This window comes from Orcinus orca, chromosome 4 (genome assembly GCF_937001465.1).
Source record: "Orcinus orca chromosome 4, mOrcOrc1.1, whole genome shotgun sequence".
Lineage (NCBI taxonomy): Eukaryota > Metazoa > Chordata > Mammalia > Artiodactyla > Delphinidae > Orcinus > Orcinus orca.
The window spans coordinates 35340321-35354429 of record NC_064562.1 but is presented as its reverse complement, the minus strand read 5'-3'; the positions used below and the strand labels follow the sequence as shown (position 1 = coordinate 35354429).

The window sequence follows — 14109 nt, the reverse complement described above, 5'->3', positions numbered from 1 at the left end:
AAAACCCAGTTGAGGCCAATAGGCCGAATTTCCAGAGGCAACAGGCAAATGCTGCTTCCTCCCTTGCTGTTTCCCTCAAAAAACAAATGGTGAAGACTTGACCGTGACTGTCCTCTTGGGATCTCTGATCCGCAAGTCTAGTTCCCTGCAGAGCAGTGGATTTTCATGGTGCAGAGGGAGATGCTGAAACTTCAGGGGTTCACTGCCACTTCATTAGCTACTTGAGGTTGTGAATGCTTCTCTTTTCTCACAAGTTCAAAGCCTAATTCAGTGGCCGTGTGGAGTACAAAATAAGAAAACATTAATTTATTGTAACAGAAACCAGTTTAATGAATAAATCTTTTTGAGTTTTCTGTGACAGATCTTACATAAATAAAGAGAGGTTTAAAAGTGGACTTTTAAACACAGGTTTTTAGCTCACCTCACAGTTTTCCCACAAGGATAGAACATTTATCTTCCTAATTTGAAACTTTTCACAATCCACTGAAATTATGAACACTGACTATCCACAGTCATCCTTTTAGTTACATCTTGGCATGCAATAGAAATGATGAATATGAAAGAAAATCATGTGCTGTTTTAAATGTCATTTGCCTAAATAATGTTTCCAAAAAGTCACACTTACTACATTTTGATAGCTTTAGAGGGATATAAGGTATGAAAAAAAATTCTGATGACATGATATATAAAAATGTTGTCACATGGGGAAGAATAATAATCTATGTGTGGAGGACTAGTGCTCTGGGAAGTAGGGCCTGATCTTCATGGACATCTTCTTCATCGAGTACCAGGACCCCTGCCAGTTCATCCACACCACTCCATCGTCTGTGCCGTGCTTCGCCATGTCCCAGGTATAAGGGCCACCCCAGTAGTATCTGCCATTTGGATTGGCCGCATGACATCTATTATACCACCATCCACCACCATCCTCTTTAGAACACTGCTTTCTGGGATCTGTAGTTTTCCTGAAAGGAAATTTGTTTGGGGTTATTAGAACTGCAGTGCCCTCAAGTTAATTCTTTGCAAAGTACGCACAGAGAAGTGCTGGGTGCAATATTCCTTCCCTCTGGTTCTATATGTAAAGTCACAATTACACAGCAAAGGTCTTCTCTGCCCTATAGGAAGAAAGGGAGAGAACTGGGCCTATGTGGCAAATTAATCTATATTTGTTACTTTATCCTGAAATGATAGCTTTCAGATCCCTTAGTGTTACAGATCCCTGGAAAACAAAATGGAGGTTTTGATATACACAGTCCAATTTAGAGACAGGGAAATCTGTCTAAGTACGCACTACTTTGTAACTGTGCTCAAATTCCACTTGTATCTTTTATGGTTATGTGATTTTGTGTAAATTACTTAATCTCTCTAATTTTCATTTGTAAAATGAGGATAGTAATGGCAACGTTATAGCTGGAGTGCTTTAGAGTGACCCAGAAAGAGCTTAGCACAGTGGCTGGCACACAGGAAGTACCCAAGAAATGAGAGTCACTAATCACATTAGTGATCATTAATGACTCCAAGCAGCTATGTTAGCAGCGGTGCTAAAAGCAGGAGGGAAGAACCAGCACGTACCAGCCATCGTTGTCTCTGTCGTATGTGCTGAAGAACATGCTGTTGTGGATGGTCATAGTCCGGTTTTCTCCCACCAGCTGAGAAGCTCCTTCTATGAGGGCATTGCCAGCTGTGCCCTTGTAGTTGCTCACTGAGAGTTGATATTTGTTGGCCTCATTCTGTACAGTGAATCCTTCATAGAGTGCTGTCACCTTATCTCCTTTCCAGTCCTCCATTTCAATAAAAAGCTTTGTGGGTCCCAACCTGGTAAGCTGACTAATTTTGTCATTTCCAAGCCAATACTCACCTAAAGGAAAAATAAAATAAAATCTCACCAAAAATAAAACCTTTAAAAAAAAAAACTGGCTTTTCCCCCTCATCATTAGCTTTTATACTCTTTTTGTAAATTCTTCTTAACCTCCTAAAACTCCTAAAAACAGACTACCAACACTATGTTTTTTAAATGGAGAAAAATAATCTAAAAAAGAATGATTTTATTTTGTACTCCTAGCTTTTACCTGGTACACCACAGTATTTTTTCCCATCTGCATTGGTTGCAATATTTCCAAATCCTTCCTTATATGGATCCCATTTCCTGCCAAAGTCAACACTACCATCTTGACGGTTCTGAATTACTGTCCATCCTTTGGTTGAAAGAAACAAAATAACACACATTACCACTAACAAATAATGTCACTTTGAGGGCAATGTCTGAATTCCTTGCCCATTTAATTCATGCCCATTGATATTTAGTGCTCCAAAATAGATATAATAAGGAAATAGATGTGAGAGGAAAACTCGCAAAATCTTTGGAAACTGCAAGTGCCTTATCTTACCCCAAATTGTGAATCAGAGATATTCTAAAACATCAGATTGAATTCCAAATCAAATGGCTCATTGTTAGCTACGTTAAAGCTAGGTTTTATTTCCTGGCATTAAAATAATTTCAGCATAATAGGTCAAAAGCTATCAAACGCTTACCTCCTCTTTCTGTTTTCATATCACAGTATACTCTATATGGTTTGGTAGAACTGTCAGGCTGAATGAGATACATTTCAGATGTTTCACCTCCATTCCTGATAATTTCCTCACATTCTGCAACCATAAGATAACATTATATTTAGGAATTACAGCATCATTACCTTGTCTTTAGTCACTAATTTTGTAAGATAACTGATTACATAGATACTAAGGAACATTTTATTTTAGACATTTGAGAATATGTTGTAGAAACTGAATCTTCCTTTTACTAAAAATCAAACTCAGTTTCAAGGAATTCTATCTGCCAAGGGGGTGAAAAAGCTCTTCTCTACCTTTTGTGTCCTGTGATATCCATAAACTTCCAGAACCCACGTGATGGAGAAATCTTTACATGTATGTATCCATGATTCCAGCATCTTTTCAAGAAAGCATGTACATTACACCCATGGAGCTACCACCATAATTACACTGCTTCCTACTCATCAAAAACTGGCAAATGTATTAGGCATGCTAGGGATATCTTCATGATGTGCTAAGATGTCATTAGGATCTGTTGGGAAATCCACTGGACTTCTTTTAGTTCTCTTATTTTTAGAGAGTGTGAGTTCTTCTGGAACCTACTAGAAATATGTGTCTTAACTAGCTACCTCTGCCAGACACCACAGGAATATTGCAAGTGACAGTACACGGGCTGCGGCAGTATTCCATCTGAGTTGAGACATCCGATTCTAATTTTTGTATTTTGCTTCTCAGATTTTCCAGAATTGAACGGAGCACACGAAGTTTAGTTGGAATATTACTGTTCACAGTCTCATCTATATATAACTGGTGCTTTTCCAGCTGTGAGGAGTACTCATTTATTACATTTTCATTATCTGGAAAAATGAAATTATGTAGGAATGGTTAGCATTTTCTCTCGATAAAAACACTAAATGTATTCAACCACACAATTGTGATTCTGATTTTCTGAGAATAAACTTATAGACCCCGAATGAACATCGGGCAGTCATGATAGGTAGTTGTACTTAGGGGAAATTATTTTCCCCATGGCATACACAAATTAACATATAGTCTAGCTACTATAATAGTAATTTACCTTAGATTAAGCTAAAAATTATGGCTAATAATAAATACAATAAGTTGTTTATTACTTTGGTGAGGAAAAGAGGAGAAAGCAGGACTTAGGCTTTCCATCTCAGAAGTTCAACATCTTATGGAGTAGATACACTTGATTTATTTATTCATCTTACTTAAGTACAGCAGAGCCTTGTAATACACAAGAGAAATGCCATGATTCCTTTGAAAAATGTCCAAACTTGGGTTTGCTACTCCCTGAAACACCTATGCCATGCTGGCTCACTAGCTGATTCCTAACCACCAAGACAATAGCACTCAAAGTTCACATCTCAGGATTCAAAGGGTAAGATCATTATCTTCAATTCAATTGAGTATATCCTGGACACAGTTATATTCAAAACCTCAAATGTTAAATCTATAAATGCTAAATTTTTACTCTGTGAATATACTGTCTTCGAAGTCACAAGTTTTTTTTATAGACTAAAAATAAGGACTCACAGTGAAAATTTTCATAGAGAATCATCCTTGCTGATGCCAGACTGGGAATAAGAGCTGCATAGTGCTTGTCAGACAAGTTGCAGGTGAAGATGCCTAAGTGAGGACCTTGGGGTAATCAGGCTCATACTGAACTACTCGGACTCATCTAGAAACATGAATCTTCTCAGAATTGTGCATTCCCATGGCACTCTGACAGTTTCAATTTTATAACAGAATCAAACAGGAAACACAAGGACATCTACCTTTTACTTGCTTCTGCCTCTCTTTCCAAATGTTTCTTAGCAGAGTTATATACTGAAAGGTGGAAGAGGCGGTCTGGGAAACAGACTCTATATTAGTCATTAACTCTTCTACATTCTTTCTGGTTAGTCTTTCCTCTTTTACCAAAGTATCTTGCAACTGACATCCTGTAGGACACAACACGCCCTGCAAACAAAGAAAATAGCCAACATTAGATGAAGGATTGGGGTTATGGATATTTGTGAAAATAGCACATAGTGAAAATTCAATGATATCATTCACCAATATAAAAACTTGCAATTTGATTTTCTTTATGTGAGACCAGAAATTCTAGGTTCATCATTATATTCCTCTGAAGATTAAAAATAATCTTTACCACAGAACAAAGGTAATTAGGCTATGAAAATGTTACCATCTGAACAGACAAAGTGGGCAAAGTACAAAGGAGATGATGTTTCATGATGTTTCATGTGTCCTAATTTGTAATCTTGGGCCCAGACCAAAGAAAATTAGAAAGGCACCCTTAGCTCAGGGCCCAATAAGTTTATGTTTTGTATTTACATCCAAAAGAAACAAACAAAATAAAAATGATGGTAATGTGGGTCAAGACAACATCAGGAAGACATGATGAATACAGGCCTTCTTCGCATGGGAGGCCCACCCACCAGGTCTGGGTCAGCGTGCAGGCAGCCGTCAGCATCAGGGGGTTTTCTCTCCACTTTCTTCTGGCGGTTAGCTGTTTTGGCTGGACGAGCCTTATAGCCATCTCCGCTGATGGGAGGGGGGACGGGTCTCAGGCTGGGAGGCTCTTCCCTCTTCTTGTCATAGGGTCGATGACCACGGGCATCCAAATGAAACTTCAGGGAACCAGGCAGAAATAAAATGTAGAGTGTTATAGGAGATTTTAGATGCAGCTATTCCAACACCCTCATTCTATAACTTAGGTTATCAAATGACTGAGGATTTGCTTAAGATCCATCAACTAGCTAGTTGTTGTTCGTAAATCAATAGGTTCCTTAGGTCTCTTCAGTAACAGTAGAAAGAAAAACAGTGCAAAAAGCTATTGTGCCTGGGGTAGTTTTTAAAAAGAGACTTTAAAAAATGTTGCATTAGATAATGAAAGGTAATGACCTCAGATTCCTGAAACCTATAATTTGGAAGACACAAAATAGTAAGAAATCTATACCGTCAGGAGGAATAAATGTTCTCAAGGCACTGGATTACTAAATTCCTGTAATTATTGTTAATTATTTTTTTACTTTCAATTTTTATGAATTGATGATTAATTTGGCTAACTCCTATATAATAATATTTAAGAGGTAATACAGATTTATTAAAAGCGAAATTTACTTAGGATTTATTTGTAATAAGACAACCATTGGCTCTAACACGTTTGAAGAGGAATAAGGCATTCTGGAGCCAGACTGCTTGGTTTCAAGTCTTGACCCCCACCACTTACTAGCTATAAAGATCTTCGGCAAGTTACTTCATCTGTAAAATAGGGATGATAAAAGTATCTGCCGTATAAGATGATTGTTAGGATTAAATGGCTTATTGCATATGACACCCTTAGAAGAATACCTGGCACATATTGAGTTATTATTATTATTTTTATTGCAATCACACATAACAGATACTACAGTGTAAGTGGCTTTTCCACTACTAACTTCAACCTTAACTTCTATCAACAAAATTGTTAAATCATTCTCATGAAATTTTCTACTTGATTTCCTTTATCAAATACCATGATTTTCTCATATTTAAAATAATTCTCAAGGTATGTGCATTGCAATTAAAATTATTTGCTAATTGAAAAAATATTACATTAAAAGATAGTGAAGTGAAAAATATGCAATGCAATACAAAAGTGCTGGCTTAGATTAACTATATTATCATCATATGACCTTTGTCAGTACTTTCACCTTTTGGACTTAATTACAAATTAACAAATGACTAGACTTGCTGCAGAGACTAAGCTCTCTAGCTATTTTGTGGGCCTAGAAGTCATTGAATGACTGTTTGGAATTTCACTGTCATTTATTCAGTAAGTTAGAATAATATTTAACATTTAGTGGTAGAACGCTAGGCTTTAAACCCAGGCAAGTTGGATCAAGATTCCCCTGCTTAACTGCTGAAATTAAACTATAGTATATGTTATGTGTGACTGCAAGAAAAATAATAATGTATGAAGATTTGTAGGAAATATACATATTTTGTGTCAAAGACATGGTCCCAGCCAGACAGGAATTTTGTGAAATGTGATTCATCTGTTTACTACAGATCAAATTATAACAGAAGAAAAATATTTCCTTTTTATTTTAGAATATAATTAAAGAGGTAGTGTTGGTGATCTAGCTTTACTAGAGAAAAGTAAATGAAAAAGGTTAAACATCTTAAAAGAAATTATATGAAGTTTATGAAGACCACTTATTGAAATAACTGAAACTAGAAAATCCAATTGGAAGGCTAAACTAGTAAACTGTCTCTGTGTAGATTAGTTGGTGAGCAGGAGTGTAAAAGTGCTTAGCCAAGTACTTTGTAAAAGTTTACTCTTACACATTCTTTACATTTTTCTTACCTAATTCAATTAACCAAATAACTATCTTTTTATATGTATGTTTGATAATTAAAACACTTAGGTTCCCTTCAAATTCAACAAGTGATCCAAAATGAATCACTTCATTTATGTATTACTGTGTACTTTTATTTCTAGTATGGTGATACTATGCTATACACAAGAAATTTGATCCGGAGTTATCTGATAATAAAATTTTAATTCTTTAAATATTCATTTCTCTAAATGTATTTTTGTATTTTTGACATCTTCAAACCAGTAGGAGTAAATCAGCAAAGATAGTTCTTGAGGAAAAACTGTTCTACAAATGAATAAATTAAATGGAGTGATATATTTGATAACCACTCATAATAACAATAAATAAATTTCTCATTTGAAAAAAACAATTTTTAATCTTCTATTACCATACTTGTTCTATTCTGCTTTTAGATTTAGTTTACAATTTTCATTCATAAATAGCCTGTAATTTCAGGAGCTTTATATTACCCTCCTTCACCAAAGAGCCATCTAGCTACTACAGCTTTTTTCTTTTAAAATGCTGCTCTTCTATTATTTTATAGTCTGGGAAATTTTCAGATATTTGTTCTCAAATCGTAATAACATATTGCTAGAACGCAATGGAAATGATAGTACTCAGGATAGCAACAATCGGAAAAACACATCTTAAATTAGCTCTGACATCTTCTTCCTGGGAAAATAAAGGTGATAAACCAGAAAATGAGAAATTATTATTTTGTTTTTATATAAGAAATACTATGCAACATTCTTTAAATAGAATAGGCCTTAGAGATTAACAATTCAATTTCATAATTAAAATCAATATTAATTTCATTATAATAAATATTCACATATGATTATGTTTTGGTTATATTTTATATTAATAATATTAGTAAGAATACAATAATATTTAAAAGTCACCTCATCGTAGTCATCAATAGCTTGGCCCTTAATTATAAAAACACACAATAGTAGCAGTAGTAGATGTTTCATGGTTTTAAATTTTTGGAAGTTCCAAGAAACCATCCTTTGCTATAGACTTAACTGAGAGATTTTCAATCCTATATATACCTGAATCCTCTGTTAGCTATGCCTTTCCAAGTGATTACCTTCCTTAGTTAACGTTTAATTTTTTGGTTCACTTGTTGGCTGAACCATTTTATCCCTTAAGCAACATGTTCCCAGCAAGACTTATTTACTTGTCATACAACTGTTCCCTGTTGGCCGAGTTTAGTAACACCGAAGTTCCTTAATTCATTTAATCGGACAATATGATGGGAAATTGGGACATTCCTAAAAGAGCTGTGTATCACATTTCCTGTAAATTAACGTGGATGCTACACAGGCTCCCAAAGAATGTGTGAGGAAAAAAATATTTTTAATCCAAGCACAAAAAAATTCAACTTACTTACAAGGCACCCACTAACATTGTGAACTCACTAGAGGTTTACCATAAGTGTTGTTTTGGGGTAATCCTGCAATTCAGGTTTTAAAAAGGCCATTAAACTCAAGAATAATATTACCATGTGTTCATTTTATCTTTCAGACATTAATCAGAATAACAAAATTATCGATAATATTCATGCCTTATGCTATGATAGACTAACGTGAAAAAGAAAATGTTGTCTTTTTTTGCTCTGACCACTTTCCATATTTTGTTCTTTACTAATATGTTAAAATGTTTAAATAATTCTAAACATTATTAAAATAATTAGTAGATTACAGATTCCTAAATCAAAATCATTATTATGGTGATTGGATACATATTTAACATTTTATTTTTATATTATATTTTATATTATTAATATTTATAAAAACAATGTTATTTTAACATTAGTGAAGCCTTCATATATCTATTTCAAATAGAAGCTCAGATACCATTTCCTTTCATAATTTCCTATAAGCTAACAAATGCATCTTTGTCGTCTTTTCATTGTTTTTTGCAATCAGGATTAACAACTCTTACAAGAATCAAAAGCAAAACCAAAGCCAAAACAAAAATCCCAGCAAGTGTGCTCTTTACAGCATTTTCCTGGGTTTTTTTGGTATGCAAAGTGAAACATCTGTTGTTAAATTTTTTAAGTGATTTTCTTAAAAAGATAGCAGGTTATCCAGGTTTGGATCAGGAAAATATGTTTTAAACAATGCTTTGAAGCAGTCTCTTGATAATGGTATCAAACACACTAAATTTCTTTCTTCTCTGGGTAACATAATTTGCATTCCCAAATCCTTTTAACTCAGATTTATAGAAGCAAAGTGTTGAGTTTAAATTAAGTAAAACAGTTGATTGGATTTTTCCTAATTTATCTCATTCATTAGTACTGGGTAAATACTATACATTATGATTAGCTTAGTTTTAGTTTTTCTTATAAGAATACATACTCTGACTGAGAAAGCAAATATGTGTGTATGCATGTGTCAATTAAAAGAAGATGCAATAATATTTCCCTTCAAAATGTAACTGAGGAAAAGTTTATTTTAATAATCTGGGCAGGGTTTTATTTTAATGATGTCAGGTTCTTGCTGATTTAAAAAGACAGACAATGTTAAGACAACTAAAAATTTTTTTTCTTTTGAGGTAACATTATATTATCTTCATTTTCAAGCACTGACATTACATCAACTAGCAATAGAACCATTATTTAATTCCCAGAAGTTTGTTAATTTTTTGTTTCTTCTAGCATATTATAGTAACTTATACAACATTAACGTGAAAGTTCCCTTATAAGTCTAACTGTTTTTCTACTCTGACAGGCATTCTTGCCATCATCAACAGGAAGGTGGAAGGAAATCACTAGAATTTATAGTCCATGACACCAGACACTAAACATTCATTCCACAAATAGTTCTTGAGGGCCTCCTATGTGACAGGCAGTGTGCTAGAAGCTGGGGATACATTGGTGAATAAAACAGACCATAGTAGGCATTTGATAAAAAATCGTGGAATGAATGGGTGAACAAGCCTTCATTGAAACAGGCTTCAGATTCCAAGCTCTGATAATCATTTATCTGCTTTAAGTTTTACAGATGATGAAACAGAGACTCAGAGAGGTTAAGTAAAGTACTCAAGGCATACAAGTAGTAAGTACTGGTAGCAGGACTTGACCCATGTCTGTCTGACCAGACAGTTCATGCTCTGTGCCTGTTAGACCATATTGCCCAACAAAATGCAAACATGATAAAGAATTAACCTGTACCTTTTTGGTTTGCTGTTGTCGTTGTTTTGGTCAGCTCTTTTTCTTGAGACTACAGTGTCTCAGACAGGCACTCCCATCCTTAGCCTTTATTTTCACTTACATTTTCACTGTAATATGTGGGTGTGGGCTGGATATTCATGTCTGTGTGAGAGGCATGGTTGATGCAGTGAATAATAACTATGAGTTTCTTTAATTCTACTTCTTGCTAGATTTTTTATAGAGCTATACTAACATTTTAAAATGCCTAATATTACAAAGTAAATTACCATGTTTTCAAAGAGAAGAAATGCATTTACAGAGATTCTGCTCTCTAAAATACTTAAATTTTTAAAAATGTTGTTGTCATTGGTGGAGGAGAAAGGGAGTACTATTTGTTCAGTTATGTTTTTAGATCAATAGTGCAGGGTTCTTCGAATTAGCTGATCCTCTTATGTAAGTCAAGGGCAGTAAATCAGTGACAGAAAAAAACAGAAATTATCTGTCCTGCCCAGCAGCTCTCTGGCAAGAAGGGCAGACTTGCCAGCACTGATTGTCAAGCATTTGTTGTTGATACTTTTACAATTCAAGTCAGGCCCAGTTATAGCACACAAGTCAATTTGTGTTCATCAAATATTTATAGAACACCTACTTTGTGCTAGAGGCCAAGGATACTTTGGTCGCCAAGATAGACAAAAGCCCTGTCCTCATGAAGCTTTGTGTCTAGAGGGGAAGACAGAAAATAAAAACTACTTATCTGTGCTGAACCTAAGACCCTGTGCTGAACCAGGAAAGGTGAGGCTTTGGGAACAGTAACTTAGGGACCCTAACCTCCTTCCAGGGGAAAAATGACTTGAAAGGAAAAGGCTTTTGGACTTGAAACTTGTGGTTTGAATGACTGTGTGGTTTATATCAGACACCGGCCACATGACAGGTACTTGACAAATATCTGTTGAACTAGTTTGTGAACATAGAATGAGTGAATGATTGAATAAATAAAATGAAATACTGATTCTCTTTGTCTAAGAAGGCATAGGTTTTGAGAACCATATTAAATCATTGTTAGTCTCTGTATGTTTTTTTTGTCTTACCCTGAACCACAGTATGAGAACCACTATCCAAGGGGAAATTAATACTGAAGAGTTGGAAGCCAGCTTGGATCAGAGCTTGATGGGCAAGCCTGAGACTAATGTGACAGTGACAGTCATAACTGGTTAGCATCTGCAATGGGAAAGCACATTGCAGGGAAGAAGGGTAGGGCTAGCTCTGTCTCTTATGGAAAGTCTCCTTCTATTGACTTGGTAGATATCAGTTTGCTTTTCTTACGGAAGCTGATACCACGGCAATAAGGAGAAAAATAGGACATTTTCTCCTTCAACCCAATGCCAATCACAGGAGCTAGAGAAAAGACAGAGATGCTCTTTTGCTTCTGTCACATTAGACTCAAAACCACAAAGGGTGTGACCAACACCAGTTGGAGTGCTGCTCCCTTCTCTTGGAATGACCCCTAAAATGCAGGAGTGGGGATCCGGCAGTCCTGTTAGTATTGTGATACCCTGACCCTCTAGCCACAGGTGACTGAGTAGGGGTAGATCCCTTACCCAAGCTAGCCCTATCAGCTTCTCTCCCCCAGTTTTATGTTTGCAAAGGAAATAAGCAAAGGAAATAATTAGGTTGATTGGCCTGAGGTCATATTCATGGCAGCATTCTAGAGAGAAAGCCTACCAACTTCAGCAGCAGGAGCCACCAAAACTTCCAAACTTGATCATCTGATTCTTCTGTGAAATCTGAGACACCTGATTGTCCTTTTAAATAGTACCTCCATTATTTTTTGGTAAGTTAATGGCAGGGGAGTACTATTTAAAAGGTAAGTTAGGGCTTCCCTGGTGGTGCAGTGGTTAAGAATCCTCCTGTCAATGCAGGGGACACGGGTTTGAGCCCTGGTCCGGGAAGATCCCACATGCCGCAGACCAACTAAGCCTGTGTGCCACAACTACTGAGCCTGAGCTCTAGACCCCGCGAGCCACAACTCCTGAAGCCCGGGCGCCTAGAGCCCGTGCTCTGCAACAAGAGAAGCCACCGCAATGAGAAGCCCGCGCACCACAACGAAGGGTAGCCCCCGCTCGTCGCAACTAGAGAAAGCCCGCGCACAGCAACAAGAGTCATGTACCACAATGTTCATTGCAGCTCTATTTACAGTAGCCAGGATATGGAAGCAACCTAAGTGTCCATCAACATTTGAATGGATAAAGAAGACTTGGTACATATATACAATGGAATATTACTCAGCCATAAAAGGAAACGAAATTGAGTTATTTGTAGTGAGGTGGATGGGCCTAGAGACTGTTATACAGCGTGAAGTAAGTCAGAAAGAGAAAAATAAACACCGTATGCTAACACATATATATATGGAATCTAAAAAAAAAGGTTCTGAAGAACCTAGGGGCAGGACAGGAATAAAGAGGCAGACGTAGAGAATGGACTTGAGGACACAGGGAGGGGGAAGGGTAAGCTGGGACGAAGGGTAAGTGAGAGAGTGGCATGGACTTATATATACTAATAAATGTAAGATACCTAGTGGGAAGCAGCCGCATAGCACAGGGAGATCAGCTCGGTGCTTTGTGACCACCTAGAGGGGTGGGAGGGAGATGCAGGAGGGAGGAGATATGGGGATATATGTATAGCTGATTCACTTTGTTATAAAGCAGAAACTAACACACCATTGTAAAGCAATTATACCCCAATAAAGATGTTAAAACAAAACAAAACAAAAAACAAACAAAAACAACAACAAAAGAAACAAAGACCCAACACAGACAAAAATAAATTAATTAATTAAAAAAAAAAAACTCTAAAAGGTAAGTTAATTAGTGGCTGAGATAGCTTCTGGGGTTTGCTGAACTATTTCAAAGGGAAAGTTAAGATCAAATGTTTGGGAATCAAACTGAGTTTTTAAAAAAAGCATAAATCACACATCGGAAACAGAAGCTGTATTTTCACACAATGCAATAAAGCACTTAAAGTGATTAAGTATATAGTACCAGTAGTAAAACTCTGTAGAAAATAAAAACGTTTTATTTGGAGTATTTTATAACATTCATTTAAAAAATCTTTCACTATTTAATAAAAATGTCTTAAATTAAATTAATAGTATTTTCTGTAAAATATGCCCAAGATTAGATTAATGACATAACAGATATTTATAATTTTGAGTCTTCTGATCCAAGAATAAGGTATGCATTTTCATTGATTCAAATTTTCTTCTTTATGTCCCTTAAGCTTTTTTCATATGACTTGCATACTTTTCATTTATTGTTATGAGATTTTCCCCCATTATATATTTTAACTGCATACATAAAAGCTATTGATTTTTGAAAGAGAATATAGAGATGTCCTATATTGGTGAGTAAAAAAAAAAATTAGCTTAACTAATGAAGGGAGACTTTCCTTAAGATTTGTACTATTGGTTTCACCCAAACAGACTTAATAATATATGTTAATAAAGTATTCACCATGTGTGCTTTTGGGAACAAACCTCCTACACTTATGAAGAGCAGCAGTGACCCCTACTGCTCAAATAAGGCAGCTCTAGGTGTCAGCCAGGACAGGGATTCTTTTTTTTTTTCTTTTCTTTTTTTTTATTGGAGTATAGTCGATTCACAATGTTGTGTTAGTTTCAGGTGTACAACAAAGTGAATATGTTATAAATATACATATAACCACTCTTTTTAAGATTCTTTTCCCATATAGGCCATTACAGAGTATTGAGTAGAGTTCCCTGTACTATACAGTAGGCCCTTATTAGTTATCTATTTTATATATAGTAGTGTGTATATGTCAATCCCAATCTTCCAATTTATCCCTCCCCCTTCCCTGGTAACCATAAATTTATTTTCTACATCTGTAACTCTATTTCTGTTTTGTAGATAAGTTCATCTGTATCTTTTTCAGATTCCATATATAAGCGATATCATACGATATTTGTATTTCTCTGTCTTACTTCACTCAATATGACAA

The 14109-nt window shown here is 35.6% G+C and overlaps 1 protein-coding gene across 2 annotated transcripts; it reads right to left on the bottom strand.

Annotated features, from left to right (window-relative positions):
• Positions 1–300: 300 nt before the first annotated feature.
• Positions 301–7972, bottom strand: FGB (fibrinogen beta chain). 2 transcript variants are annotated; one of them, XM_033403663.2, is made up of 9 exons: positions 7841–7960; positions 7590–7610; positions 5013–5204; positions 4350–4533; positions 3180–3407; positions 2533–2646; positions 2070–2195; positions 1573–1858; positions 301–965 (listed from the first exon to the last, which is right to left on the bottom strand). In XM_033403663.2, exons 1-9 carry the CDS (start codon positions 7943–7945, stop codon positions 734–736), a joined length of 1488 nt encoding a protein of 495 aa, XP_033259554.1. In that variant the 5' UTR covers positions 7946–7960; the 3' UTR covers positions 301–733. The 2 variants fall into 2 exon arrangements, with proteins under 2 accessions (XP_033259554.1, XP_004263696.1); XM_004263648.4 differs by lacking the exon at positions 7590–7610 and having other exon boundaries at positions 302–965; positions 7841–7972.
• Positions 7973–14109: the final 6137 nt, after the last annotated feature.

Coding starts and splice junctions, on each gene's coding strand:
- FGB (XM_033403663.2), bottom strand. CDS start 7,945: ATGGTTTCTTGGAACTTCCAAAAATTTAAAACCATGAAACATCTACTA. Junction 4,534..5,012: donor TGCACGCTGACCCAGACCTG/GTGGGTGGGCCT, acceptor CTTTGTTTGCAG/GGCGTGTTGTGTCCTACAGG. Junction 966..1,572: donor GACAGAGACAACGATGGCTG/GTACGTGCTGGT, acceptor ATTTCCTTTCAG/GAAAACTACAGATCCCAGAA.